A 25,935-nucleotide genomic window follows, 5' to 3' on the forward strand; every position below is an offset into this window, starting at 1 on the left:
GGAAAACACTCTTTTTAGAGAAGAAGCGAGCGTGTACTCTAAGCACCGGCCCCATCCGTGCCCTACAGGAACCCCAGGAACCCCAACACCATGAACGCCATGCCCCCCGGCTCCCGTAAAGACAGGCAGAGCCGTGAGCTGCGCAGGGGTGCACAGGCCACCCGGCAGCAGCCCTGCAGGCCCCAGCTGCTCAGTGCCTCGGCGTCCAGGCCCGGCTGCCCACCTGCGACAGCCCACAGGTTAGGGACCCAGGCAGAGGGCCCAGAGCCGCGATGAGCAAGGTTTTCTTCAGTAAGAGAAGCTCATACTGCACAAGGTAACAAAAGCATTCAGATAAGATTGAAAAGAAAGTGAACCCAGGACGGTGTGGCTCAGTGGTTAGAGCACCGGCCCTTGGACCGAAGGGTCATGGGTTCGATCCCGGTTAGGGCACACGCGGGAGGCAGCCAATGGATGCATCTCTCTTTCTCTTTCCCCCTCCTTCTCTTCCACTCTAAAAAAAAAATCAATGAAAAAATATCCTAGGGTGAGAATTTAAAAAAAAAATTAAAAGTGAGACACTGTAGTGAAATGGGAAGCATGTTCCCCACCTGAAGACCCTCCGATGCATTGAAAGGACTGCGCTGCGGAGGACAAGCAAACATTCACCTGCAGGCCCGACTCACCGTGGTGAGGTCTGAGCCTCCCCGGTGTGAGCGCTCACACTGGTGCAAAGCACAGGCGGCTCCTGGACACACCGGCACCTTTGGGCGACAAAGGTGCCTGCCCTATAAATAACATCCGATGAGGCACAGAATCCTTAACCCACAACAAACAAAGCCACTGTGCTCTCATGAATAATCCAATTATCTCAGCAACAGCTCGGTGATTACGCCTGCGGGCTCGCGTCTGCCGATGAGGAGCAGAGTATCTTCCTAGCTATTCTCAGGATATTAAGATGGCATCAACTTTCGATTGTGTTGACTTTACGAAAACTGAATGCACAGCGAACAGGTACGTACATGGTGGCCGAGCCCAGCGTGCTCCTCTCCACGAGGTGGTGGAAGTGCAGGTTGGCCATGACAAACGCCAGCTCTTCTGCCCTCTGAAAGGGTGATTGGAAAGAACACACTTTTCAGCTGAAATGGTTGAATCTTCACAAGGTCGTGGTGAAGACCAAGTGCGTCGCCCTGCAGACGGAGGCTGTCCTCGCTGCACGCCACTGCAGGCCGGGGCCCTGTACTGCTCATGCACCACTGCCACCTAGGTGTGCAGGTCACACTGAGAGCAGGGCCACGCCTCACCAAACACGCAGGGCGTGCGGTGAAAGGGGGCTCATCCTAGTACTTGTGAGACAGCAAAATTCTGTACTGTGCATGGCAACTGTGGAAACAGATCTTGTCGGTTCCAGGTTATCTCAAGCTCTTTTCAAAGATAAAGACGACCCCAGGAAGAGCTTCACAGATACAAGATCAGTTCCACAAATACCTAACATCCATGGTGTGACCTTCCTCCCTCCTGTACCTGTGTGGTTGGGAGAACCCACTGCCAAGGGTTAGATTCCAGCTCTTCACTCATCCATCAGGTTGGGGGACCCAGCACATGTGACTGTGCAGGAAACGAACCCCATTCCTCCAAACTCACAGCTGGCGCTGCCTGGTGCAGGTGACCAGTGGCCAGACTGAAGCCAACCGGATAGAGGGGCCCCCAGAGATGGGAGGATTCCAGTCAGGCAAACTATGGCCTGGCCTATTGGTTGTGTCACCCAGAGTGGGGGAGGGAGAGACACTGAAGCCGGGCAGGTTGAGAAGAGAAAGAGGCACCACGGGGCGATGCTGGAGCCCCAGGTCCTGGTGAGTCTTCCCACAGGGACACACCCCGCATTCTCTGAATCAAATTTAGGAACTGCTATCTTAAACACCCACGGGCCTTGCCAATGGCCAGTGTGACTCAGTGGGTGCCGACCCATGCACCAAGAAGTCACAGTTCGATTCCCAGTCAGGGCACGTGCCCGGTTGAAGGCTCGATCCCCAGTAGGGGGTGTGTAGGAGGCAGCTGATGGGTGTTGATGTTTCTCTCTCATCAGTGTTTCTCTCTCTCTCTCCCTCTCCTTTCCTTTCTCTCTAAAATCAATAAAAACCTATTTTTTTTAAAAATACCCAGAGGCCCAGCTGGGTGTGGCTCAGTGGTTGAGCATCAACCTAGGATCCAGGCGATCGACATTCAATTCCCGGTAAGGGCACATGCCCAGGTTGCGGGTTCAATCCCCAGTCAGGGGCGTGCAGGAGGCAGCCGATCCATGACTCTCTCATCACTGATGTTTCTCTCTCTCTCTCTCCCTCTCCTTTCCTCTCTATGAAATCAATAAAGATATATTTTTTTAAAAAAAATACCCATGGGCCACAGCCACTAAGGAACCCGTGGTGAACCTGGGAACATCACACTGATGATTCCCCCAGAAGTGACTGCCCAGAAAACAAGCCCTGAGAAGGGAACTGGCCTGTGGCCTGACTGGTGAGAAAAAAAAAACACCCTCACCTGGTGGGAGAGGGGAGTCCCTATACCTTTCCATGCAGGGCAGACTCACTCACCACCACATCCACAGGGTCAGAAACACATGGGAGAGACGCCCGGGTCAAACACACAGACAGACTCCAGAGAAAGGACAGGGAAAGGGAAGAAAGGAACGTAGGTTGCCCGAGGGGATGGGACCATGACAGTAAAGGTGGCTGTCGTCTGTGAGGGCAGAACCACAAGGAGCCTCTGCAGAATCGAGGGTCATCTTGCCACAAAAATGTAGCTGGTGGGATGGTAAAAGGGATGCGGCCCAGGAGAAGTCCAGAAGTCCGAAAGGAGCACACACTTGATACCCGGCCCGTGGCGAGTAGACGTGGGGTCGAGAGGGAGGGACGCCTGCACCCACGAGGCCGCCCCAGTCTTACCTTCCACAGCCCCACCAGGAGGCCTGGGTTGAGGTGGAAGATCCGCACGAATCTGTCGCAGCCAACCAAGGTGGAGTCGGTTAAGTTACTCAGGTTGTACTTTGCAACTAGAGAAGGCCATCGAGGTCTTTGTCCACGCATGTCAAGGAAAGGAAAGGAAAGAGAGAAGTGAGCTGTCACGGAGAGGGCTGCGGTTCCCGTTAGTGCCCCCAGAACAGCTTTGGAACAGGACCCTAACCAGAGCACACTGCTCGTGAGCGGCTGCGGAGGGGCGAGGGGCGCTGGCCACTTTATGAGCCACAGGCAAGCGGCCACGCCCAAGTTTCTGCCCCGCCTGGGGCTCCTGCTGGCAGCCCCGTGGCCCGGCAGAGGCTGCAGACTCGTGGAGCGGAGGGGAGGGGAGGCAGGGCCCTTCCCTCCCCCTCACACCCAGAATGGCCACAGTGCGTGGGTTCTCAGGGAGTGGTCCCGGTGAGTGAGTGATGAAAGTGCAAAGACGAAACACTTTAGATGACACAAGAGCGGTGGTCTCAGCGGGCTACCTGGCCATGCATGTACTTTTCCAGTGACTATCCGTATAACTCAGAGAGTAAAAACTGTAACATTCGAAAATAAGTTTAGACCAGAATCGTGGTTTTCACGAAGGAGACACACTGTGAACTCTGTTAAGAGTCGGTACTGAGAGTAAATAACTCTGCTGCCTAAGAAAACACAGACCGACTCTGCCCTTCACCACAAGGCACATCCCAGAGCGAAACACTGCAAGCATGGCCATGCTAGACACAGACTGTCCTCCCCAGGAACCCAGAGACTGTCCTGAAAACTACGAAGGACAGATCTAGGGGCCAGTTAACATAGCTCAGCCTGAGACCACACTCCCTCAGGAGCTGCGTCCACACTGCGCTAGGGAGACCACCTCCAGCCCCTAAGCCAGAGGGGACAGGTATTCAAACGTTCATCGACTGAAAGGATGTGGAAGCCCAGTGGGCACTGGGCACTGGGGCAGAGCCGAGGGGCTGTGAGTGCCCCAGCCAGACCCAGGCTGCAGCTCCATGGTCCCTCATCCCGTGTTCAGAGAGCACTGGCGCTGAGACCCAGGCTGGTGGGGAGAGGCGGTCGGGAGCAAGTGTAAGTCCCTGCTCGCCTTGCCCCACAGGTCATGCCACAGAAAGTGAGGCTGATATTCACCCCACATGCTCACAGGTTTGGGGAGCACAGCACACACGGCAGGATGAGCAGCCTTGAGGCAAAGGAGACAGTTTAATGAGCCTGACTACAAAGGTATAAATTACAGGGACATTCGCGTAGCAAATTACAAAATCACAGCTTCCGTGTTCTTAAAAAGAAAACAAAAAACCCATGGAGGAAACAGAAAGGACCCCGTGAAAATGACTGAGTCCCCTTTGCTGTCACCCGCTGCACATAAGGCGTGTGTCTCTTCAACGCAAGTGCCCAATGGAACAGACTCCTGAGCGACGCATCGGTGTTTGCTCGCCAGGTGACCAAACGCTGGCTGACGCCCACCGAGTTCCATGGGAAAAAACTCCACTGAATGAATCCCCCTTGAATTCTAGCATTTCTGGTGCTGAGCTGTAGCTAGTGGTCCTGACCTGGGTGACAATTTTCAGGACAATCCATCTAAATGAGTCTTTCAGGATCACCTTCACTGATGTTAACAGTTTTGTGCTAATACTATAAACAGTATCGCACGACATGCCCAGTAACGTCCTGTTCAGACTAGCGCAGGGTGGTGGGCTCCTTCTGCAAACCAGCCTCAGGTGCATCAAACCCGAGGGCTGCAGGAAGAAGTCCGGGGTCTGCGTTACCGTGGGAGATTTCAGGGGTTTACCCAAACAGGTGCCATCTAGAAAGTAGCTGTGCTAACAGGTCCTTCAGGAATAGGATCGGGGGAAATAATTCACATGTTCTCATCACAGCATCCAGGGCGTTATTCTCACAACCAATCCAGCCGGTTCCTAGCACCGGGCAGCCCGATGCTCACATTCTCAGCGTGACCACTAGACCAGGGCTCCCTGACACGGTCCTCGAAGAGCCAGCATCACAGAGAGGAGCCAAAAACGAGGCCCCAGGCACGTGAGCCATCCACAGCAAGGACGTGTGTGCGAGAAACTGGGAGCAGCAGCACGCAAGGGACAAACAATGACCTGCAGATGCCACCACGACCACAGAGGACGTGGAGACAGTGAAGGAGGCGTCGTGGGCGGGAAAGCAACCCTGAAGGAGGCAGCTGTGGACCCTGCACGGCCATGAATTCTGCACAGAGACAGGTTCACGTGCTCAGGAGGTCGGGATGCTGCACGAGCCACGGCCCAGCTTTCAGGAAGAGGGACCAAGGGTGAGTAAAGTGCGCCTGAGAGACTCGCTGGGGACACCAAGGTGCAGGCCTCACGCTGAGCATGGGCGTGGCGCCGAGCCACCTGCTGACAGAGTAGGAAGCACCCAGCAAGCATCAGCTTTGGGACACACCTATCTGACTCGTGCATCTGACAGAGAAAGCGTGTGGCCTTCGCAGCCGCGCACGCTAAGTACATCATCATCATCACCACCCCACTTGACAGATGAGAAAGGGGAGGCGCAGGGAGAGAAATTACCTGCTCTAGGTCACAAGTCTACAAAAGCACATAAAAATGACTAATAATTATGACTTTATGATCCAATGTTTGCACTATGATCACGCCACATAGTAAAGACAGAAAGTAGAATAAATAGTATTACGTATCTTTGTGTTAAAGTGGCTGTAACTAAGATCCTCCAAAGGTCAGCCGTCCATCACCTGGGAAATTTTGTTAACGAGAATGTCACTCCCCACCTGTTCTAGGAAACCTAAATTTAGACCTACTCACGCATGGGATAAGCCCACTCCCTTCCTATCCCATAGTGAGTGACCCAGGACGAAAGAGGAGTCTTTAGGATGCAACCAAATTAAAACACACTGTGGTGTTTTTAAATTACAAAGTGATGCCAACTAGCACTCCCTATACGACGTTCTCACCCCGAAGTCCTGCTGCACCAGTACTTACCCATTTCTGGCGGGAGGTTTGGACCGGTCCGTGAAGACGGGGGTCACGCCGCACAGGTCTAAGGTCGACAGGGTGGCCAGGCAGGGCCAGTTTTTGCCGTACCACACGACCGTGACCGAGGAGTCGTTCACGAAAAGGGCAGCGTGCTCCAGGACCTGTTCTTGCCCACTTTTCCCCTTCAGTATGATCACCCAACCGAGGCCCGATATTCTGGAGACAGAAGACGGGGGCCTCGCTGAAAAACGACGCTGGGCCTGCTTCACGCATCACCTCTGAAGCACCCACTTCCCTGGCGCCCCGGTCGACGTTCTCAGAACATGCCTCACGTGGGTTTTCACGTGGAAACACACAGCTTCTCTCTTCAGAGCCAGGGGTGGGCAACCTTTTTGTGCCGAGGGCCACTTGGATACTTATAACATCATTCTTGGGCCATACAAAATTACCAACTTAAAGATTAGCTACGGAGAAAGCTCCCAGATTTATTGAATTTCGAGTCCCACCTGCAGCTGCCTTGGCAGGGCCGGACCGGCCCCGCTCCTGCTTTTAGACCTTTGCTACTCACCCAACAAACACCGCCTACGTTCTGGGTGCTGGTGATGCATAGACGAGTAAGGAGATAAGCAAAGGTCCTGCCAGGAGAAAGGCCTCAGCAGAGTACCAGGTTATTTCTGCTCTTCGTAAAAACTCGAGACCACTTACAGGGACTAGGAAAATACTGTATATTTTATACACGCACAGAAACACACGCGAATGCCCGGGACAGACAAGGTGCGCCTGCATCCCGCGCACCAGGCGTCGCTCCTCTCCCGGCGACACGCATTTGCACGGTCAGCGGCACCGAGCGCGCGGGGCGCCCGCTGCGGAGGGGCGCGCGTACCTGAGGGCCTCCTTGGTCTTCGCCGGGAGGCCCGTGTAGGGGTTGACCAGCTTGAGGACCTGCGCGAGGGCGGCTTTCACGGAGGCGATGCGCTTTGCGATATATTCCCTCTTCCAGAACCCGGCCTCCTTGTCCTCGACGGACAGGGAGCTCACGGACGCGGCCGCCTTCTCCGCCGAGTCTGCTCTCCAGTTACATCGCTTCGGGGAGAAGGCAGCTGAGTAGATCCTGATCCAAATAAAACTGGGGAGGACAGAGAAGAAGCGATCAGCCTGAGAGACGCTGGCGCGCTCCTGTTGCTGTGATGTATTAATTTGGAGACGCCCGGTAACGTTTAAATTATCTAATTCCAGGAACGCGTCTGGCTCAGCACTTACAGTTCTGCACGTGTCCAGGTGACCTGCAGTCCGAGGTGAGCAGAGTCGCTGACCCCAGGAACGCTAACGGGAAAAGCTGGCTCCCCAGGGTCAAGTTAAAACGAGTGACCTCGTGTCACTGGGGTCGTCCACACCTCTGCCCTCCTACTCCAACGACCGAGGAGGCGATCGGTTAGAGAGAAATGGCCAGCGTGTACAGTAGGATTTCCTATCGTTGTTTTTAACATATTCATGGTTTTAGAAAGGTCAGAAAGTAGACACACACACACACACAGAAATGTCGACACCAACGGTCCTTGTGTTGCTTTCCACGTCTTAATTTTTCAGCCGCGCACGTGCGCTGGACGCACAGCGCAAAATGAAGAGCTCTGGGAACCGACGTAACCTTTCCGAGCGCCGTGTGACAGCTCCGTCTCCACGCTCTGTACACTCGCCTTCGTTTAGGCCTGACAGCAACCCGTGGCACAGCTGCTGCTCCCGTCCCCGGCCCAGACGCACGGGGACCTGGCTGGGTCTGTGAACGTCAGTGTGGACGGTGGGAGCCGAATCCACGCAGCCGTCGCCCAAGCCCACGCTCTCGGCCCGCTTCACTGCCTCCTCGATAACACGCACAGAAGGGCTCAAAGAAACACGGATGGAATAACTGATCCGAGCACGGAGAGCCGACCCGCCACACGCTGGGACCTCAACTCAGCTGTGACCGGAGCCTGTGGCCCTCCCATCCCCACTGGAGGCCACGAGACACCCCAGGAGCAGCACCGTTAGCAGGGCCAGAGCTGGGCTGGAAGAGAGGTAAACTGCTCTTGGGGGAAACTGAGGCAGGGGTTAAGGTCTATTTCCTAACGGAAAAGGTGACATTCACATCTATAATTTTAATCACTTGCTCATTTACGTCTCCACATTCTATTTAGTGCAGGAAGGGATGGAATGGCCAGTGGCCAAGGGGCAGCGGGCAGAAGGCGGTTCCCCTGCAGACGGGGAGACCCAGGGCTGCAGGAGACTGTGGGAGACCCATGGGGCCCCGAGGGTAAGGACTGTTTCGGTCGCTCAGTGACAACCACAGCGGAGCAGGAACACTGCTCAGACATCCAATTTGGGAACTCGCCTCCCTGATGCAGGCATTGCATGGACGTCCTAACACATACAATCGGACCCCTCCTGACACCTTTTTTTAGTGGGGGCTTTTCAAGTAACTTCTCACCCCACAAAATCACTTTACACCAAGCTTTTTGTATTTATGCTTTCAGCTCAGAAGTCTGGCTGTTTTGCGCCTGCCCTGGCACTCGCACCTACAGAAATAAACTCGGCGGAGGAGAGGAGAGGAGAGCAGAGCGTGGACCCTCACACCTCCAGCGACGACTATGCCTGACGCCGTGCGATGGACCCGTCACGTGGCCCCTTACTCCATCTACCATCAGAGGAGCCGGAGAGAATAAAGACATCTTCCAGGGCTAACGGGTCGTGTAGGCTGCTCCCCGTGGTTATTTACAAAGTACAAGTGTCAAGTTTAAGATGCTTTTATCAGTCGCTGAAACCCACCCATGCACCTCTGGTCACCAATGCTTCATCCTGTTAAAATACTCTGGCCAGTTTGAGGACAAGAGCTGTTTATTCTAATCTGACCACCAATCAGGCACAGAAAACTTCAAACAACTTGTTCAGAAGATGGGGCCAACTGAACGTTCCGATCAACAGTGTTTCGCAGAGCGCTGGAAAACAAAACCCGCGCGATGAGGCAGAGGCAGCCTGGTCCACACTTCAGGGACCCACATAGGGACCCATTCGGGGACCAGCGCTCAGGCTGAGGGCTGGATCGCGCAGCTGGGAGACAGCCCCGCCAATGTGATGGGCCTCAGGGAGGCCCCCCTTCCAGTGTGTCCCCCAGGAGTCACCAGTGTAACTGGCTACAGTATGTGCTCCAGTCCTCTCTTTAGAAGCAATGCTTAGAAAATGCCCTTAACTTCCCAAAAACATTTGTTGTCTACCTATCCGAGTATTAACGCATCCTTTTAATGAAGACTGACCATGACACTTATAAATGCAATTCAACATATTCAATTAAGATTATCCTTTGAAAGAAAAAAACACATGACAGTAATTTCATCAGAAGCTCAGATTTTTAAAAGACAGCTTCCAAGAAAGTGGGAAGGACACGTAATTGACAATAAAAGACCAAGAATGTTACCAGAGCTGCGGCCCCAAATCCCCGAGAAGCCCCATCCATGCCTGCACCATATGGGCCGTGAAGGTAGCTGGGGAGAGGGGATAATTAAAGAAACCAAGAACTTATCATTTATCAGCTTACCTGAGTAATCCAAGTTCTAGCCTGAAATAAAGTAAGAACCCTCCCCAAAGCTACAGTTCAGGGCATCTAGTTGGCCCTTTCTTGAAAACGCCCTGACTGCACATTGCTCTACGAACACTCCGGTCTCTTACTAGGGGTCATTGAGGAAGAGACACACACGGGTTGGTCTGCATTCATCCCAGACCTACTGTTAAGAACATGACGTCACTTGATGTATGTGTTCGTTGACATAAATGGACTGATAGATGTATATTCCCTCATATAGAAAATGTCTTTTTAAATTAAAAGACAAGAAAAGCCACCCTTCCCGACCAGAGAATGGTTAATGTCCCCTTCTGACTGTGAGAACTTGACTGTTAGTGTGACTGGGACAGATTTTTAAAGTGCAGATTCCCACCCAGCTGGTGTGGCTCAGTGGTTGAGCATCAACCTATGATCCAGGAAATAGAGGTTCGATTCCCGGTCAGGGCACATGCCAAGGTTGCAGGCTCGATCCCCAATAGGGGGCGTGCAGGAGGCAGCTGATCAATAACTCTCTCTCATCATTGATGTTTCTATTTCTCTCCCTCTCTCTGAAATCAATAAAAAATATATATAAAAATAATTTTAAAATAAATAAAATAAGCTGCAAAACTGCCCCTGTTGGGAGCATTTATTTATTTATTTGTTGGAGGGGTGGCATTTAAAAAAATTAAAGTACAAATTCCAGAGCAGAGAAGCAAAATCTCCAGGAATGCAGGCGGGGTGTCCACGTATGGTGAACTTGCCCAGCAGGTTCCAGAGCAACTGTTCTGTGGACTGGCATCCAAAAGCCATAGCACGAGATTCTGCATATCAGGGCCCTCCCTCTGCCCATGCCCATCCCCTGTCTACTAAACCACCAGTAAGATCTGCGTCTCCATTCTGGTCTTTCCCAGGTGATCCATGGGTTCCACGTGGGATCACTACCTGTCTGACCTTCGGGTTCCACGTGGGATCACTACCTGTCTGACCTCTTGATGATGAAGGACACAGAGACCTATGAACCAAGATGCCCAGCTGCAGGCCACAAAATCCTCACCAGCTCAGAGAATCCACCAGCTCGCCCCCAAGATAAAACTCTGAGTTGCAGACAAGATCAGAGCAACAAGGCAGAGGAGGGTTTCCTTTTCTCACAGCCACCCCACTAGCCCAGGTGAGCTGGTGACCCTCGTCGCCTCCCTCTGCTTCCTGCCTCCAGGGCAAACCTCCATGGGAGCTCCCTCTCGGCTTCTCTCCCACCCTCCTTCACGCTTAGGCACTGAGCAGGGTTCCGAGGTTGACAAACACACCTCACAGAGCCCCTCCCTCGCCCTTCTTCAGGATCTGCTTGCTGCCAGCAGAGCACACGCCCCCCACCCTGCAAACCCAGGCAGGGCCAGCCCGTGCTGAGCCTGTGGGAAGTCTGTCTGCCTCTCGGGACACAGCATGTCCTCCTGGCCAGCACGCCGGAAGCCACCTGCTCCAACAGCCATATCAAGTATGAGCCTTTTCAGTTCATTCAAAGAATAATCCCTTCCTTAAACACAGAGATGCAAATCTTTGAAAGTATCATACAAGTACTTAAAGTATCAGAAATAGCATGTCTAAAAATACTCTTGAAATTAATTCTTTTAAATTTTAAAAACCAGTTTAAAAGGCCTTACTAGTTCTCAGGACCACCATCAAGGCACGACAGAGACGCTGGCTTTCTCCTTACTTGTCATTGGCCAGGTGGTAAAAGCGCCTGTTCACACATCCCATGCACAGCAGGGTCGCCGCGTCCAGGTAGGACAGGATCTTCAGCAAGATTTCTGAAGGCAAGCTGAGAGAGGGCGGAGATCAGAGAGGCGGCTGCAGCGCCCGACACCAGGCCGTTCACCTCCACGGGGAAGGCGGTGACAGGCCCTTCCTGCACACAAGGCCACCACCCCTCACCTTCAGTGTGTTCCCCACGGATGTGCTCAGGTTGGTACAATTCTCAGGACACACCCCCACACCGAGACCCCGACATGAGGCGCTAACCTCCTGGGCCTTTTAATCACATTCCCACACGATCCAACAGCAGGGTTTCACTACCTTCCCAGTGGAAGTGCCATTAAATGGAGAGGCAGGCGGGAATGAGAGAGGAGACAATGCATGCTCAGCTATCAATAAAAAATAAAAAGGCAGCATCCCCACTCCTCAAACAAAAAGAGAAAAAAACACTACGTGGAATAGGAAATATCAACCCATTTCCGCCTGAGCTCTGCTGCTGAGGTGCAGCCCCAGCTCCCCCGCCCCTTCACCCCCACCCCCTCAACGCCCTCAGCTTGGGGCTGTTCCTCTGGGCTTCAAGGAAACACCGAGCCCCCTAAGGTTTCCTCAAGCACCCTTTTCTTTCTCATTTATATGCCCTATAAATATGACGCTGAGATGGGTCCCCAATATTCACTGTGTTTCTATGACCTTAGGATTCTACAAACCCTGTAAGAATCTGGAGGTGCCCAGAAAGCACTGCCTGTGACCTCTGTGACCTTCGGCAAAGGGAGCAGGAGAGGAAGCTACAGAGACTGTACTGGGGGCCGGGGGTCGTCTTGGGATAGGGGATCGGAGGGAACAAAACCCTCTGGCCAATCTAAAAGGGCCGGCCCCTACTCTCTAATCCTGAGTCTAACTATTTTAAATACTTAAACCATGATGAAAGTCAGGTTTCCAAACATTTCATAGGGAAATAACCCCTCCTGAAATGCTGGTAACACTGGGAAAGTGAGGTAGATCCTCACAGAAAAGGTGAGTAACAGGGAATATTTGCTCTGTTCTTGCATCAGGTTATTGTGTGACAGGTTCTATTCCCGGAGTGCAGGCTCTGAAGCTTAAATGGATGTCCTCAGTGCCTTTTTTTTTTTTTGGCTTTTCATTTCTTTTTAAAAACACACTAAAAGCATGTACCCTGTTCACTGAGCTAATTGTGATAATAGTACTAACAGCCCAAAACTTCAAATCAGGCAACTTACGTTTTTCATCTGAACTTTGCAATTCATAGACTCTGTGAGCCTCACGCCCTCCACTGTACAATGTCTGTGACAATCCCAAGCCCTCACTTAGCACATAGCTGGCGCTCACTCCGTAAACCTCAGAACAGCATGAATCCACAGGCCTCTCAGCATCGATTTCAAATTGCAATTTTTAAAAAAGATCCCACAGCTCTCGCTGCTGAGGGCACAGGACAGAATTCTGCCACAGCACAGCGGGCCCCTCTAACGCTGAAGGCTACGAAATTCGGAGGCCTCCCGGACGTTTAGAGGAAGACACTCTAAACTTCTCTCTCCTTTTTCAAGGGTTTATATCAGCGGGAAAGTGAATCATTTTAAAGGCCATTTTCTTAAAAGGAAAATTAAATCGACGTATCACTTTTAGAAGTTCAGCTTCATAAAGCTAGTCTAATAACGACGGTGACAGGCCGATGACTCACATCGAACTCTGCGGATTGTACATTCCTCCTCCACGGATCTATTGTTAGAGCGCTCAGAATAGCGCCGGGCGCGCGCAGCCTGTGGCTCTGTCGCCACCATCCCGGCAGCCTCCCGAGCACGGAGGCGCCGCCTCACCTGTCCAGCAGCACGGGGCAGCGAGGGGAGGGCCTCCCGCGGTGCCCGTCGCCCGGGGCCTGCTGCCGCAGAGGGGCACGGGGGGCAGCAGACTGGACGCCCGGCCCCTTCCTGCAAGTCAACGTGGAGAAGGCAAATCACTACAGCGCAAGGCGAACTGTCCACTCCCACAACGGCATTTTAAAGGACTCATGAACCCCACGGATTACTCACTGTGAAACTTCACCTCTGCAAAGAAATAGACAGGGAGGGAGGGGGCGGGGCTGGGGGACAATCTGTGTCCTGAGTCAGGAGCCTGAAAACTGGACTTAGCATGACGCATCCTAAAACTAGCACCGCACACTCACGCTTCTTACCGGCCGCCAGCAGCAAAGAGGTTCTGTGCAGTGAATGCAGTGGAAACAAAAGGGAAAGCTAAAATCACTAACCGTCCTTTTTCAATAACAGGACAACAGAACCTACAAAGGAGATCAGATCTGTGCGCCAGACCCGCCAACGCCACCCACGGCTCCGCTGGCCCCGAGGGCGACAGCCGGTTCCCACTGCAGCTGCGGCAGCCACGGCCGCAGAAGCGCCACACACTCAGCCACAGGTGTTTCCACGGCTCAACCCTTCCCATTCAATGGAGTGTCCTCCCATTGTCCACCTGTTTTTATTTCAGTGATACGTAAAATAAGAGTGAATTTTACCATCCTGTGGCTTTTAGGATTCGATGATGTAGGGCATAATATTTTATGCAATTTGCCCCTTCCAGAAGTTCCTAAAATGATTTTTATTAAAATCAGTCCTTGAAAGCAGTGGTACTCGGAGGCAACTGGGCAGGGATCTGAACGCCCAGGAAGTCCCTCAGTCCATGGCCTCCTGCTTCTGGGTGGCAGCTGGCAGAGCCGCTCCTGAAGACCAGGCAGTTTCCTCAGAAAGGTCTGGAAGCTCTTTACCACACACGCCAGCTGTTGACCCACCTTCCGCCAAGCCTGCCCCTTCGGAAGGGTCGAAGGTCCAGAGCCTGTGTATCCAAGTGCTCGGTTCACCGTCACTGGCACTCCGAGCCTGTGCTTCGCTCACCAAGAGTCTAACCAACGTCAGCTCTGCCCACCGAGCTGGCTGCCTGCATGTACTTGGACTGTCACTCAAACAGGACAAGGGCAATAACTGGGGGCAAAACGAGAGGTCTCAAGAACTAGGCAGGAAGGGCAACAGTGTCTCTTGGAAGCTGAAGAGTGAAATCCACGTGGACAGATGAGAACAGAACGTGGCCTTGGCCCAGCACCAGTAGCACTGAAGAGGCACCAAAGGGCATGGCCCTGGGACTTGGCTTAGCCTGCTGCCCACTGCGGGGACAGCATGAGACATCCACAGGTCAGCAAGGACTCAGGCTGCCTGACCTTGCCCACGTGCTTCCGAGCGGCACCTGGCAAGCCCTCCACAAACATTAGCCTTGTCTGCATGCTGGCATCCCAATTCAAGAGAGGTGGGGTACCAGAAACCTTCCCGGGTCCTGGAGGGTAGCAAGTTCGCCAAGGTACAAACGCTGACCACCCTGTGCGTCTCGAGTCCAGCTCCAGGAAAGGCGCTCCGTGTGCCTCTGTCCTGTCTGACCCTCTACCCAGTGCGCAGGGGACGTTGGACGCGGTCAGGCTGTGCAGCGGGTCTCCACCTGTGCTCTGCAGGGCAGGAAGCAGAGGGGCAGAGGCAGGAAGGTGCTAGTCTGAGAGCTCAGCAGTGCTCAGTGCTCGCTCCACCGGAATCAGAGAATTCCACCTGTGCCATACATTTTTAAGCTTCTGTTGAAAATTTTGTTTAAGCAAAGATTTCCATGGCAGAAAAGTTTCAGCTCCACTGCCCTGGCTGTAACACAACAGTCAGAGGGAAAGTATGGTTTCCGGTTGTATTAGTCTCCTAGGGCTGCCTTAACAAAGGACCTCAAACTAGGTGGCTTCCAACAACAGAAATGCATTGTCTCCCAAGCCTAGAGGCCGAAAGTGCAAAGTCAAGGCGCTGGGAGGGCCGTGCTCCCTCCAAAGGCTCTAGCAAAGAACCTTCCTGGCCTCTTCCAGCTCCTGGTGGTTCCCTTGGGTTGTGGCAACATTACTCCAATTCTGCTCCACCTGTACATGGCCACCTTCCATGGGTGTGTGTGTGTTCGTGCATGTGCCTGACCTCTTATAATGACATCATTCGTATGTGATTTAGGACCCATCCTAATCCAGCCTGACCTCATCTTAACTAATTATATCTGCAAAGACCCTTGTATCAAATAAAGTCACATCCTGAGGCTCTGGGTGGACAGCATTTGGGGGATGGGGTACGTTACTCAATACGATATACAATTTTTTAATTTTTTTATTTAAGTGTAGTTGGTATACAATATTATATTAGTTTCAGGTGTACAATATCACGATTCAACATTTTTATACCTTATAGTGTGATCACTCACGAACTCCAGTAATCGCCCGTCCCCATGCAAACTGATCACAGTATTACTGACTCTATCTCCTCCCCTTCTTTACCTATCCCCCACCCCTCCCAGCTGGTCACCATCCCTTGGGTCTCTGTTTTCATGGTCTGTTTCTGTTCTGTTCATTTGTTTTCTTACATTGCACATATAAGTGAAACAATATGGCACATTTTAAATGACTGAAAGCATTTCCTAAGTGATTAACTATTCTTGAAAGTTATATATTGATCTGTTATCACACATCCAAAGATAAAATTCAGTCAACAAAGGTTTCTGACACCTAAGCTTCACATGAAAAGAACATCCACGGCTTCTCTGTCAAACAACACCATCTCCCAGGAGTCTCCACCGGTGTCCCGAGGATCCCGCAGTGCGAAGGATCTGCGGTGAGGTCTCACACACACGGCGTATGAGGACCGAGGAATGTCTCCCACTAGGCTCTTTTAACAATATTTTTTACTTAATGAATACTGCTGTGGTTAATCAAAAATTAATGTATTTTAAAGCATTACTAAATTGATAACAGCTTCTTGTTATTACGTATTTCTTCATTCGAGAGATGCCAAAGGAAATAAGAACTATTCCCCTAGACCTTTCCAAGGGACCTGGAGAAAAGTAGATTAATATGATGTATCGATCAGTTTCAATCCAGCAAATTAGTGAACAGCAATGAATGACGAGGACCAGTGCTGGCTGCGGCAGGTAAACGGGCGCGCTCGCTCATGGCCAGGAGTAGAAACTGGGGCACCATGTGGAAGGCCAAATCTGGGTGTGTTTGTTACGACTATTAAAGGCACACGCGTTTTCTTAAACCAGGAATCTCATTTCTAGGAATATATCCTAAGGAGAAAAAATGTGCCCTATGTCTTCAGTTAAGAAAGTCCATCTCAAAGTTGTCTGCTGGGAAAAAATACTAGACGCAGTACAGGGTTAGAGAAACCGCACGGCCTCCATTCAGGAAACAACGCTCAGTCAGTGGGAGTGTGCTTTCAACTCTGGGGAGAGTGTGTGGGACAGAAACAGCTCATGATGTCTCCAGGTGTCCCACGGCTTGGTTTTTCTGCTTTGAGACATTTAAAATAACTGCCTACTTAGACCATAATCAATCATTCATGGCACCTGGCTTTTCTTTAGCAAAAAGAATGGATGTATCACCAAATCACAGGTGGACAGCAGGCTCCCAGGCCAGGCGCAGTGACAGGCCCTCTAATGATGTCATCTGGCCAGGAAGTTCAGTCAACTCACAAACAGAAGACTCATCACCCAAAAATCCTGCTCCCCTGGAACAGAGCCCTGCATATAAAGACTAATTTCAGTAATAGTGGCAACATGATTTAAAGTTCAAGCTTCCTACTTAAACTCCAGTCTTTCTCTCCTACTTAAAGAATTTCTGCAGGCATTGCCACCACGTCATTTGTCACAAGGCTTGCGGTAAGTCTAGCATTACAGACATTCACTCGAGAACCAACTAAGAAAACATGACACCAAGGGACAGGGCCCTGTCTGGGACACCGAAGAAAGTGAGGTGTTGGAACCCTAGGGCGGCCAGGGGGCCTGACCTAGTCCTGGAGATTCAGGAAAACCAAAAAAATGGCAAGTAGCTGAACTGGTGAGCACCAGAACCCCTGATGCTGCAGCGCAGACACCTGGCGACACGAGGGCACACCACGCGAGTTTTTAATCTGTCAGTAAAGACGGCTTACAAGCAAGCAGACAACCCTCAAGAGCGCACGCCTTCCCGACCAGCAGCACCCCTCCAGCACCCCTCCAGCACCCCTCCACCTGTAACCGCGGGGGCAGGAGCAGAGCCGGCGCTCCCCACGGAGGGGAAGGGGCCTGGAAGGTGCGGGGCAGCGCGCCCCCACCCTGACCGCGGGTCCTCGGGGCTCAGAGCCCCAAAGCGGCCGCGGCCCGTGCCCGCCCCTCCCATCTCACCCCCACGTGGCCTCTCGCTGCCGACCAGGGCCCCGCTCCAGCTCCGGGGCTCCCCAAGAGAAGGGCAGGGGACGAGCCTCTGGGCCCCAGAAGCGGACCGCCCCCGGCCGGAGCACTGGGCAGGAGGCCCGGCAGGACGGGGCTCGGAGCTGACCCCGCGGGTGCCGCCGAGAAGCTGCCCCTCCGTTTAACTAGAGACGCAAACTTGGCCTGGATCCAGTCGGGCGCGCGGGGGGCACTGCCCGGGAGGGGGCACTGCCCGGGAGGGGGCGCTGCCCGGGAGGGGGCGCTGCCCGGGAGGGGGCGCTGCCCGGGAGGGGGCGGGGGGACGCTGTCCGGGGGGGGGGCGCTGCCCGGGAGGGGGAGCTGCCGGGAGGGGGGCGCTGCCCGGGAGGGGGAGCTGCCGGGAGGGGGCGCTGCCGGGAGGGGGGGCTGCCCGGGAGGGGGAGCTGCCGGGAGGGGGGGCTGCCCGGGAGGGAGAGGGAGGCGCTGCCCGGGGGGGGGGGGGGGGGGGGAGGGTAGGCGCTGCCAGAGCGGGGCGCTCCCAGACCCACCCGCCTGCCGGAGGGATCCGCCTCGGGGTCCCGGGTCCTGTAACCAGAGTCGCGGTCGCTACAGACACTCATAGCGCTTCCTCTCCTCAGTTATAAAGGCAGAAGACGACGAAAGGCGACCCCCGTCTCAGAAACGGAAGGACCTCGGGGGCGCGGGCGGCGCACACCTGGGCGCGCACCTGCGCAGGCGGAGTCACGGGCGCCGCGAGGCGGAGGGCCCGAGGGGCCGAGGGGCTCGCCGCTCTCGCCGCGCCCATTAACCGCCTCAACGGAAAGGGCGGGGAGGTGTCCGGGGGCTGCTCCACGCGTCCACGCCGCGGGTGACCCGCGCTCCCACGCTGAAGACCCGTCCCCCGCCCTCCTTCCCGACCTTTCTGCACCGACGGGGCCGCCCGCGCCGCGCCACGGGGGGACCGGGAGCAGCGACGGGAAGGGCGCCGGGCGGGGCGGGCAGGGGACCGTCACCTGAACCCGCCGCTCCCGGGGGTCGCGCCGACGCCCCCGAGGGGCAGGCGCAGCGCCTGGACGCCGAGCCAGTGCTGCTGCAGGAGCCGGGCGCGTCCGGTCGCCATGGACACGCGGCGGGAAACCTGGGGCAGCGCGAGGACGCCGAGGGAGAGCACCGCCCACCCGGCGCCACGCCCACCCGGCGCCACGCCCACCCGGCGCCACGCCCACCCGGCGCCACGCCCACCCGGCGCCACGCCCACCCCCGGGACTGCCCTCGGGGCCCGTCGCACCCGCGTCGCGATGGTGGCGGCCTCGGGCCCGCCCAGACGCTGGCTCTGGGGCTGCTCGCGCTCATTTTTCGGGGGGAAGACACTGAAATTCAGGGGCTGCGTCATCCGCCCGTGAGGGAGGGCGGAGGCGCGGTCAGGCCGGGGCGTTCCGCGCGCGCCGTCTCCGTGCGGGGCTGGGAAACGCAGCCCGCGCCACGCACTTGACTCGCGCGGGTTCTACGGCTATTTTGTTCCAACGGCGGCGCGACTCCAGCCAAAACCTATTACGTGCGGCGCATGCGTAAACAGCCCCGGGCGAGGTCGTCTGGGAGACCGCGAGAACCGCGAGCGCTCTGACCGCCTTGCACTATGGGAGTTGTAGTCCTGGTGCCTTCCCCGCGGCAGCAACTCTAAGCCCTCGAACTACTATTCCCAGCATCCCTAGGGGTTTCCCGGGGTGCTGTGCAAAGGCATGGCGGGGAGCGCGTGAATGTCAGCCTAGAGGGTGCGCGGAGCACCGTCGTTCACTTCGAAAGCGGACCGAGGAGCAAGGGACGGGGACGGCCGCTTCGCTCGGGAGACGGGTCGTCCTGACGCTGCGGGAGCGAGCGCGAACGTTGGTGCGGAGCGCGGCCTCCGCGGCGTGAATGCGGGCGCCGCGGCGGGGCCGGCGGGCCGAGGAGGGGCGGCGGGGCTCTGCCGGCCGCAGTCGGCCTCCCGAGGCGCAGCGGCGCCTGCGGCCATGATCTGCGCCTTCCTGCGAGCCGTGCAGTGCACGGAGAAGCTGCGCGGGCCCTCGGGGACGCGCCTGCCCTTGCCGCGCGTGGTGCTTCGAGCCTGGCTGCAGACGGAGCCCGGCCCGAGGTGGGGGCCGCGCGGGCCGAACGCGGCGCGACCCGGCGGCGTCCTGCGGGCCCCCCCGAGGGCCATCTGCACGCAGGGACGGGGTCCCCAGCGAGCCAAGGAGGATAACAGCAAGCAAGTGCCCGTGCCCAGCCCGAGAGGGGGCGCCGTCTCCACGGCGCAGCGAGGTAGGGAGGCGCCCGGGGTGCGCGGGCCGCTGCTGACCCTCCCGCCGCAGCTGGGGGCGGCCCGCACCTTGGACCGTGCGGCCGCCGCCCCTCCGAGGTGTGCGGTTGCCCGTGTTTCCATCGGCCCTGGTTCCCGGGACGTGTGGGGGCAGCTGCTCCGGGACAGGCTGACCCCCTCCTTCGGCCCGGCGTCCACCCCCCTGGAAACGCCGGGGGTTTCTGCGCGTGTCCGCACCCCTGTGACCCGCTGCTCTTCTCTCTCGACAGTGAAAGAAGCCGGACGAGACTTCACCTACTTAATCGTGGTGATCGTGGGCGTCGGCATTACAGGTGCGAGAGCGCAGCAGGTAGAGGGCCCCGAGCGGCTGCTTCACCTGCTGTTTGTCTCGCCCGGGCTCTGCTTCATCTTCCTTTTCTGTGGCTTTCAGGTGGCCTGTTCTACGTGATTTTCAGAGAGCTTTTCTCTTCGTCCAGCCCTAACAAGATATATGGGAAAGCCTTAGAAAAGTGCAGGTCGCACCCCGAGGTGAGTCCCCAAAGTGGTTACACAAACTGGTAATAGGAAGAGGGGATGGGCAGAACTCACGGGGTCTAAGACGGGTGACATTTATGTAATAATACATAATGTTGGCGTTTATGTTATTAGTTCTTGGTTCTGTACTTGCACCCAAAGGTCCGGGTAGACTATTTTCATTCTAATTATACAAGAAAAACTAATTTCACTAGTTACCATAGGTAATAAAAGCTTAGAATATACCAGAGTCTGAAACAGCTACACGATTCTTAAGTGTCTCACTTTACACCATTCCTTTCTGTAAGACTGTTATTATGTGATGTGTCCAGTCTTTTTATGAAACCTGATTCGTGACCCCGTGATCACAATAGTAATTCCTCCTTGAGAGCATGTTACGAGTCAAGGACTGTGCTTAGCGTGTCAGTGCATTGTCCTTATTAAATCTCACAGAAACCATTGTCGGGCTCTGCTGTTGTCCCATTTGAGGAAGGGGAAACTGACAGACATGAGGTAAATAGGAGAAGCGGCATAATCAAATGTTAGGATGCAGCTCTGAAGAGATGGTATTCACAAACCCAGCTTTTCCTAGATCTTCCACCTTTTGAACAAAACAAAATACACAGAATAAAGCATTGGGATAGGATAAAAGTTGTAACTTAATTAGCTGTCTAAAGAGCTCTACAAATAATAATTAAACTTCAACATTCAGTGTTGTCAGCAGTTATAAGGTCTTGTTCTTTGCCAGGCACTGTGCCTGGTTGAAAACTAGAAAACGCTCATGTTGTGGTACCAGTGTTTCTACTAAAGTGAATTGTTTGAATAGTTTTCTGTTTGTCTCAGCTCCGCAGTTAACTCTCTCATCTTACACTTTACTCCTTTTTACTTAGGCATGGAAAAAGTGATGCTGACGATGCCCAACACAGAAAAGGAAAAATTTTATAGTCTTGAGGCAACATTCATTTTAGTTTTATATCATTTTTTAAAGGTTCCTGAGTGTTTACATTTCAGATTCAATAAAAATTATATTTCCATTTCATTGTGAGTTTTCCCATTAGGAATAATTGATTCATACCTATAGATCTGGTTTGTTTTAAATAGGTCATTATTAAATATTTAATGTTTATTAAATATTTTAATAGGGTGTTGTTGTTTTTTCACTTTGTTTAATGACTTAAAAAATGGTTTCATCTCATAGCTTTTAGTATTAGACCCCTAGATAAGTTTCACTGCAGATGCTTAGGCCTGTGAGTACTGAGCGCTGGATCGTCCCTGTGGGAATGGGAGCAGCTCCATTTCACCTGTGCGCTTCAGAAGCTATAAGCAGCACCATAAAGTCCCTGGATCGGTCTCTGCAGGAAACATTTAGTTAGCTATGGGGTGATTTTTGCATAATAACTTTTCTTTTTTCATTATTGAAGTTGTCATTTTGAAAGGGTCCCAGGCTTACTGATTTTTTCCCTAGAATAAATCACTTAGTTTGTCAGAAAATATTTCCCTAAGAAACTTAAAAAAAAAAACAAAAAACAAAACCACTCAATAGAACGTTGTCTTTTGTCTGCAGGTAATAAGTGTCTTTGGCGAGCCCGTTAAAGGCTATGGGGAGGCGACCAGACGTGGTCGGAGGCAGCACGTGAGGTACTGCGCGTGGCATGCACGTGGAAGGCTGGGATTGTTTTTAAGTAAAGGGATTTAGGCCTGTGTCCTTTCTTTTCTTGACAGTTTTATTGAATATGTAAAAGATGGGCTGAAACACATGCGAGTGAAGTTCTACATCCAGGGCTCGGAGCCTGGGAAGCAGGGGACAGTGCACCTGGAAGTGAAGGAGGTGAGGAGGGGCGGGGAGACCCAGGTCTGAGTGTGCTCTGGGGGTGGGGACACCCAGGTCTGAGTGTGCTCTGGGTGCACCTGGAAGTGAAGGAGGTGAGGAGGGGCGGGGCAACCCAGGTGTGAGTGTGCTCTGGGTGCACCTGGGAGTGAAGGAGGTGAGGAGGGGGCAGGGAGACAGGGTTTGAGTCTGCTGTGTGGAATGCACTGGAAAGAAAAACACCTCGAAACACTATTTTTTTCAGAACCCAGAAAGTGGTGAATACGAATTTCGATACATATTTGTCGAACTTGAAGCCTATCCTAGGAGAACTATTATCATTGAAGATAACCGATCCTGAGATACTGAGGATCGGCACACGTGGTGCAGACCCACAGCTCTGACCAGCATGGCTCTCCCCAAGTTGGCTTTGAAAACAGCTCATCACAGTGAATGGAACTGGGTAGTTGCTGCATTTAGACAAATTGAATCAGACTTTCTTATAGAGTAAAAAATCATGAAATAGAGCATATTTCAGGTGATTGCGGGCAGTATTTCTGCTCTACTTAACACGTTTCATAAGAAGTTTTTGTTAAAAATTTTACATCATGTAAATAAGAAAATAAGAGTTCAGTATTTTGTGCTTTTTTATGTTGTATAGCTATATAAGATCTGTGGAATAAAATCAAAACTAACATGTCAGAAGCAGCTTCCTTCCGCATCCTTTGGAATCTGGTGAGATAAATACCTGAAAATACTTGAGAACTGTAGGGACCAAATGATAAATGCACCCTCTTCAAAGTGGTCATAGAAAGGTGTGCATATTGTATGAGCTGAGGTGATCTAGTGTATCTCCTGCATCCCCTCGGAGAATCAGGGCATCGCACACAGTGGACCTGCCGGGTTCTCACCGGGTGTGTGGGCCTGTGCAGGTACCTTAGCCTCGGCCAGCCTCACGGGCGTGTCTTGTAAGGGCGACTGAAGGAGGTGATACGTACAAGTGCCTGGACCACAGAAGGTCCCCATGAAGTGTCCCAGCCCTTTAGCACCTGCACTGAGGCGTTGCTGCCAGAAGCAGCAGGGAACTGACAGTCACCTGAGTCTGGAGTCCTGTTTGGATTGGACACCCTGTTTTATCTGAAGTAGCTCCAGGGCATTTGGAGAAAAGTGACCATAACTTAAAAGAGTATAAAGAAATATCTGTATGAAGTTCTGTATGGGCTGGGACAGGTCTAAAAGTGTATTGACCGGAGCTTCGGTTTTGAGGCATCCCCATAAAATGCTTTTTCCTTCCCCTTCAAACTGAGAATTCCTGATGGGTATTTGAACTGGTAGGATATGGGGGTGGATGGGCCCCCAGGGAAGCAACTGCCAGTCTTTAGTCCATCTCCCTGCTTCGTTTAGTTCATACTTCAGTTTAACTGCTTGTTTTAAATGTGTGTTTTTAGTTTTAATTATGAAAAATCAAACATTTACGAAGTACAGAAAATACCACAGCAGAGCCCTCACCTCCCTGATGTGACACATTTTCAGTGGCTGGTGAACTGGCTTGGTCTTGGTCTCCTGACCCTTCTTCCGTCTCTTCCCCAGCACTGTCCCGTTTCAGTGCCCTTACCCCGACTGACAGCAGGCTGAGGTCAGCTTGCTGGCCTCCACCCTGTCAAGGGACCTGCTCAAGCCACAGCTTCCGGAAACCTGGCCTCGGCCGCCTGGGATTCAGCCTGCCTTCCTCCCAACCCTGTTTTTATGGTTTAGGACATTTTCCCCATATTCATTTCTACGTACCCCTACTTTGTGATATACCATGCCCCTTTAAGACAAAAGCTTATCATTAAGTTACTTTTACAATGAAAACAACTTTTTTAAAAGAAATATATAACCAAGGGGAAATACAATAATGCAGTTGTTTTCTAAGTATATTGATTCCAGAGAGAGGAAAGGAGAGGGAGAGAAACATCAATGATGAAAGAGTCAATGATCGGCTGCCTAGCCCGCAACCCGGGCATGCGCCCTGACCGGGAACTGAACCCCCAATCTCCTGGATCCCAGGTCGACACTCAACCGCTGAGCCACGCCCGGCCAAGCAATCATGCAGGTTTTTTAGATAGCTTTGTTTTCCTTTCCCTCTGATAGAATTTGAAAGCATGTTAAAATTTCTGTGTTTTTTTTAAAGAGCTGCTTTAATCAACTGCCATCCTTGATCCTGATCCTAGTGTCTGTCCACAGGCTTCCTCCCACCCTCAGAATCTTTTCTAAAACTGAGTATGTGCTGTGTCCCCTCGTGTCACTTACATGAGCTAGAAGATGATGCGGTCATTTTCCTCAAGGCGTCTGTCACTCCCTCTTCCCCAGTGACCCCGGGTCAGAATTGGCGGGTTGTGTGCTCTCTCCCCTTAATGAAGAAACCGTTGGCAAGATGGTAGATCTAACCCCCATCTCAAGACAGAAAGCACGAAATGAACATGAAATTATATAGCATCACTACACATGTATGGTGATTATTTGAAATCTCTTCCAGTCCAGCAAAAATGTAGGACTGTGTCCATAAGACAACCCATTTTCCATCTGCTGCTGAGACAGCCCTGGGATTCGGACAATGAATCTATTCTTGTGACCCACTGATGAATTTTGAAATCATAGTTGGTCTCCAAAGTGAAGAATATGACTGTTGCTGGCAGGTCCCTCCCCATTTCGTGTGTGCATGTGTGAGTGCAAGTGTGTGCATGTTTCCATTTTGTGACAATATTGGTGCCCATGCATACGCCCTCACTCTCACCAATTTAGTGCCATTACCTGGCATTAACTACCAGCACCTGTAGAAGTCGGCAGGCCACAGGGGACCCCACCCCAGCTTCTGCCATCTGGAAACTTTTCTATGGCTGCCCTGACAAATGACCATACACTTAATGGCTTAAAGTAACCCAAATGTATTATTATTATTTCACAGTTCTGTGGGTCATTGGTCCGACATGGGTCTCACCTGGTTAAAATCCAAGTCAGCAGGGCTGTGATCCCTTCTTCAGGCTCTCGGGCAGGATCTGTTTCCCTGGTCATTTGGGTTGCAGGCAGTTCAGTTCTTTGCAGTTGCAGGACCAAGGGCCCTGTTTTCTTGCTGTTTGTCATGTGGGGACACTCCCATTCCTGGCTCCTGGACCCTCCCTCCAGCTTCAAAGCCAACACCAGTGGGTGGGAGAGTCCCTCTCGCACTTTGAGTCTCTCTGCCTTCCTGGGTCAGACCCAGCCGTGAGTGAGTCTCCACTTTAAGGAGTCACGTGATGAGGTAAGGGATGAACTTTGTCAAGGGTCAGGCACCTGGTAAGTCACATCACCTGCCTAGAAACTCAGGTATTTCAGCTTCCGAGTTTGGGCCCTTAACCACTGGAACACAGCACTTTCCTAACAAAACTCACCTGGGGCAGAGAAGACAGTGCCCTGCCCAGCCGCCCTGGAGACAGGGGAAAGGAAAATCAGTACTGCTGATCCTATCTTTACCTGAAATGTAGAGATTTTATCATGGTATTTTGTATTAACTTTTATTTTTTAAATGTTTCTTAAGTATTTTATTTATCTGGATTACTGTGTGTTGGGCACCCTCCCCAGGGCACTGAGAGACGAGCACGTTGTCGGTTACTCGCATCCTTGATGCAAACCTCACCTCTCAGTCCAGCTTACAAGCCGCTCAAAGAAATAAGCTGATCCCACAGGACAGCGTGAGAAATGGAACCAAAACTGTTCATAATTCTCACAAACATGCAGTAATAAGTCAGAAGAGGGAGCTCTGGTGCCTGTGTCCCCAGCACTGAAGGTTTGGG

The 25,935-nt window shown here is 52.9% G+C and overlaps 2 protein-coding genes across 8 annotated transcripts in view; one reads left to right on the forward strand and one right to left on the reverse strand.

Moving 5' to 3' along the window:
• FBXO15 (F-box protein 15) overlaps window positions 1-19,066 on the reverse strand; it is a gene marked incomplete at its 5' end in the record, with an annotated part of 31,922 nt that extends 12,856 nt beyond the window's left edge. For 2 of the 7 annotated variants that reach the window (XM_081150380.1, XM_081150376.1), the window contains 7 exons: window positions 1,002-1,084; window positions 2,922-3,048; window positions 5,963-6,172; window positions 6,840-7,082; window positions 11,239-11,343; window positions 13,109-13,219; window positions 18,796-19,066. In XM_081150380.1, the coding sequence (XP_081006506.1) occupies window positions 1,002-1,084; window positions 2,922-3,048; window positions 5,963-6,172; window positions 6,840-7,082; window positions 11,239-11,343; window positions 13,109-13,219; window positions 18,796-18,860 (944 nt within the window). Of the gene's footprint in view, window positions 1-1,001; window positions 1,243-2,921; window positions 3,049-5,962; window positions 6,173-6,839; window positions 7,083-11,238; window positions 11,344-13,108; window positions 13,220-18,520; window positions 18,704-18,795 lie in introns of those variants that run through there. The other 5 variants (XR_013999782.1, XM_081150379.1, XM_081150375.1 and 2 more) reach the window with 5 other exon arrangements.
• A 154-nt stretch (window positions 19,067-19,220) lies between these two features.
• Window positions 19,221-22,830, forward strand: TIMM21 (translocase of inner mitochondrial membrane 21). Its single transcript, XM_081150381.1, has 6 exons — window positions 19,221-19,805; window positions 20,073-20,135; window positions 20,234-20,331; window positions 21,881-21,954; window positions 22,039-22,144; window positions 22,389-22,830. Exons 1-6 carry the CDS (start codon window positions 19,517-19,519, stop codon window positions 22,482-22,484), a joined length of 726 nt encoding a protein of 241 aa, XP_081006507.1. The 5' UTR covers window positions 19,221-19,516; the 3' UTR covers window positions 22,485-22,830.
• The last annotated feature ends 3,105 nt before the right edge of the window (window positions 22,831-25,935 follow it).

The sequence above is a fragment of the Miniopterus schreibersii genome (assembly GCF_964146895.1).
Source record: "Miniopterus schreibersii genome assembly, chromosome: 10".
Lineage (NCBI taxonomy): Eukaryota > Metazoa > Chordata > Mammalia > Chiroptera > Miniopteridae > Miniopterus > Miniopterus schreibersii.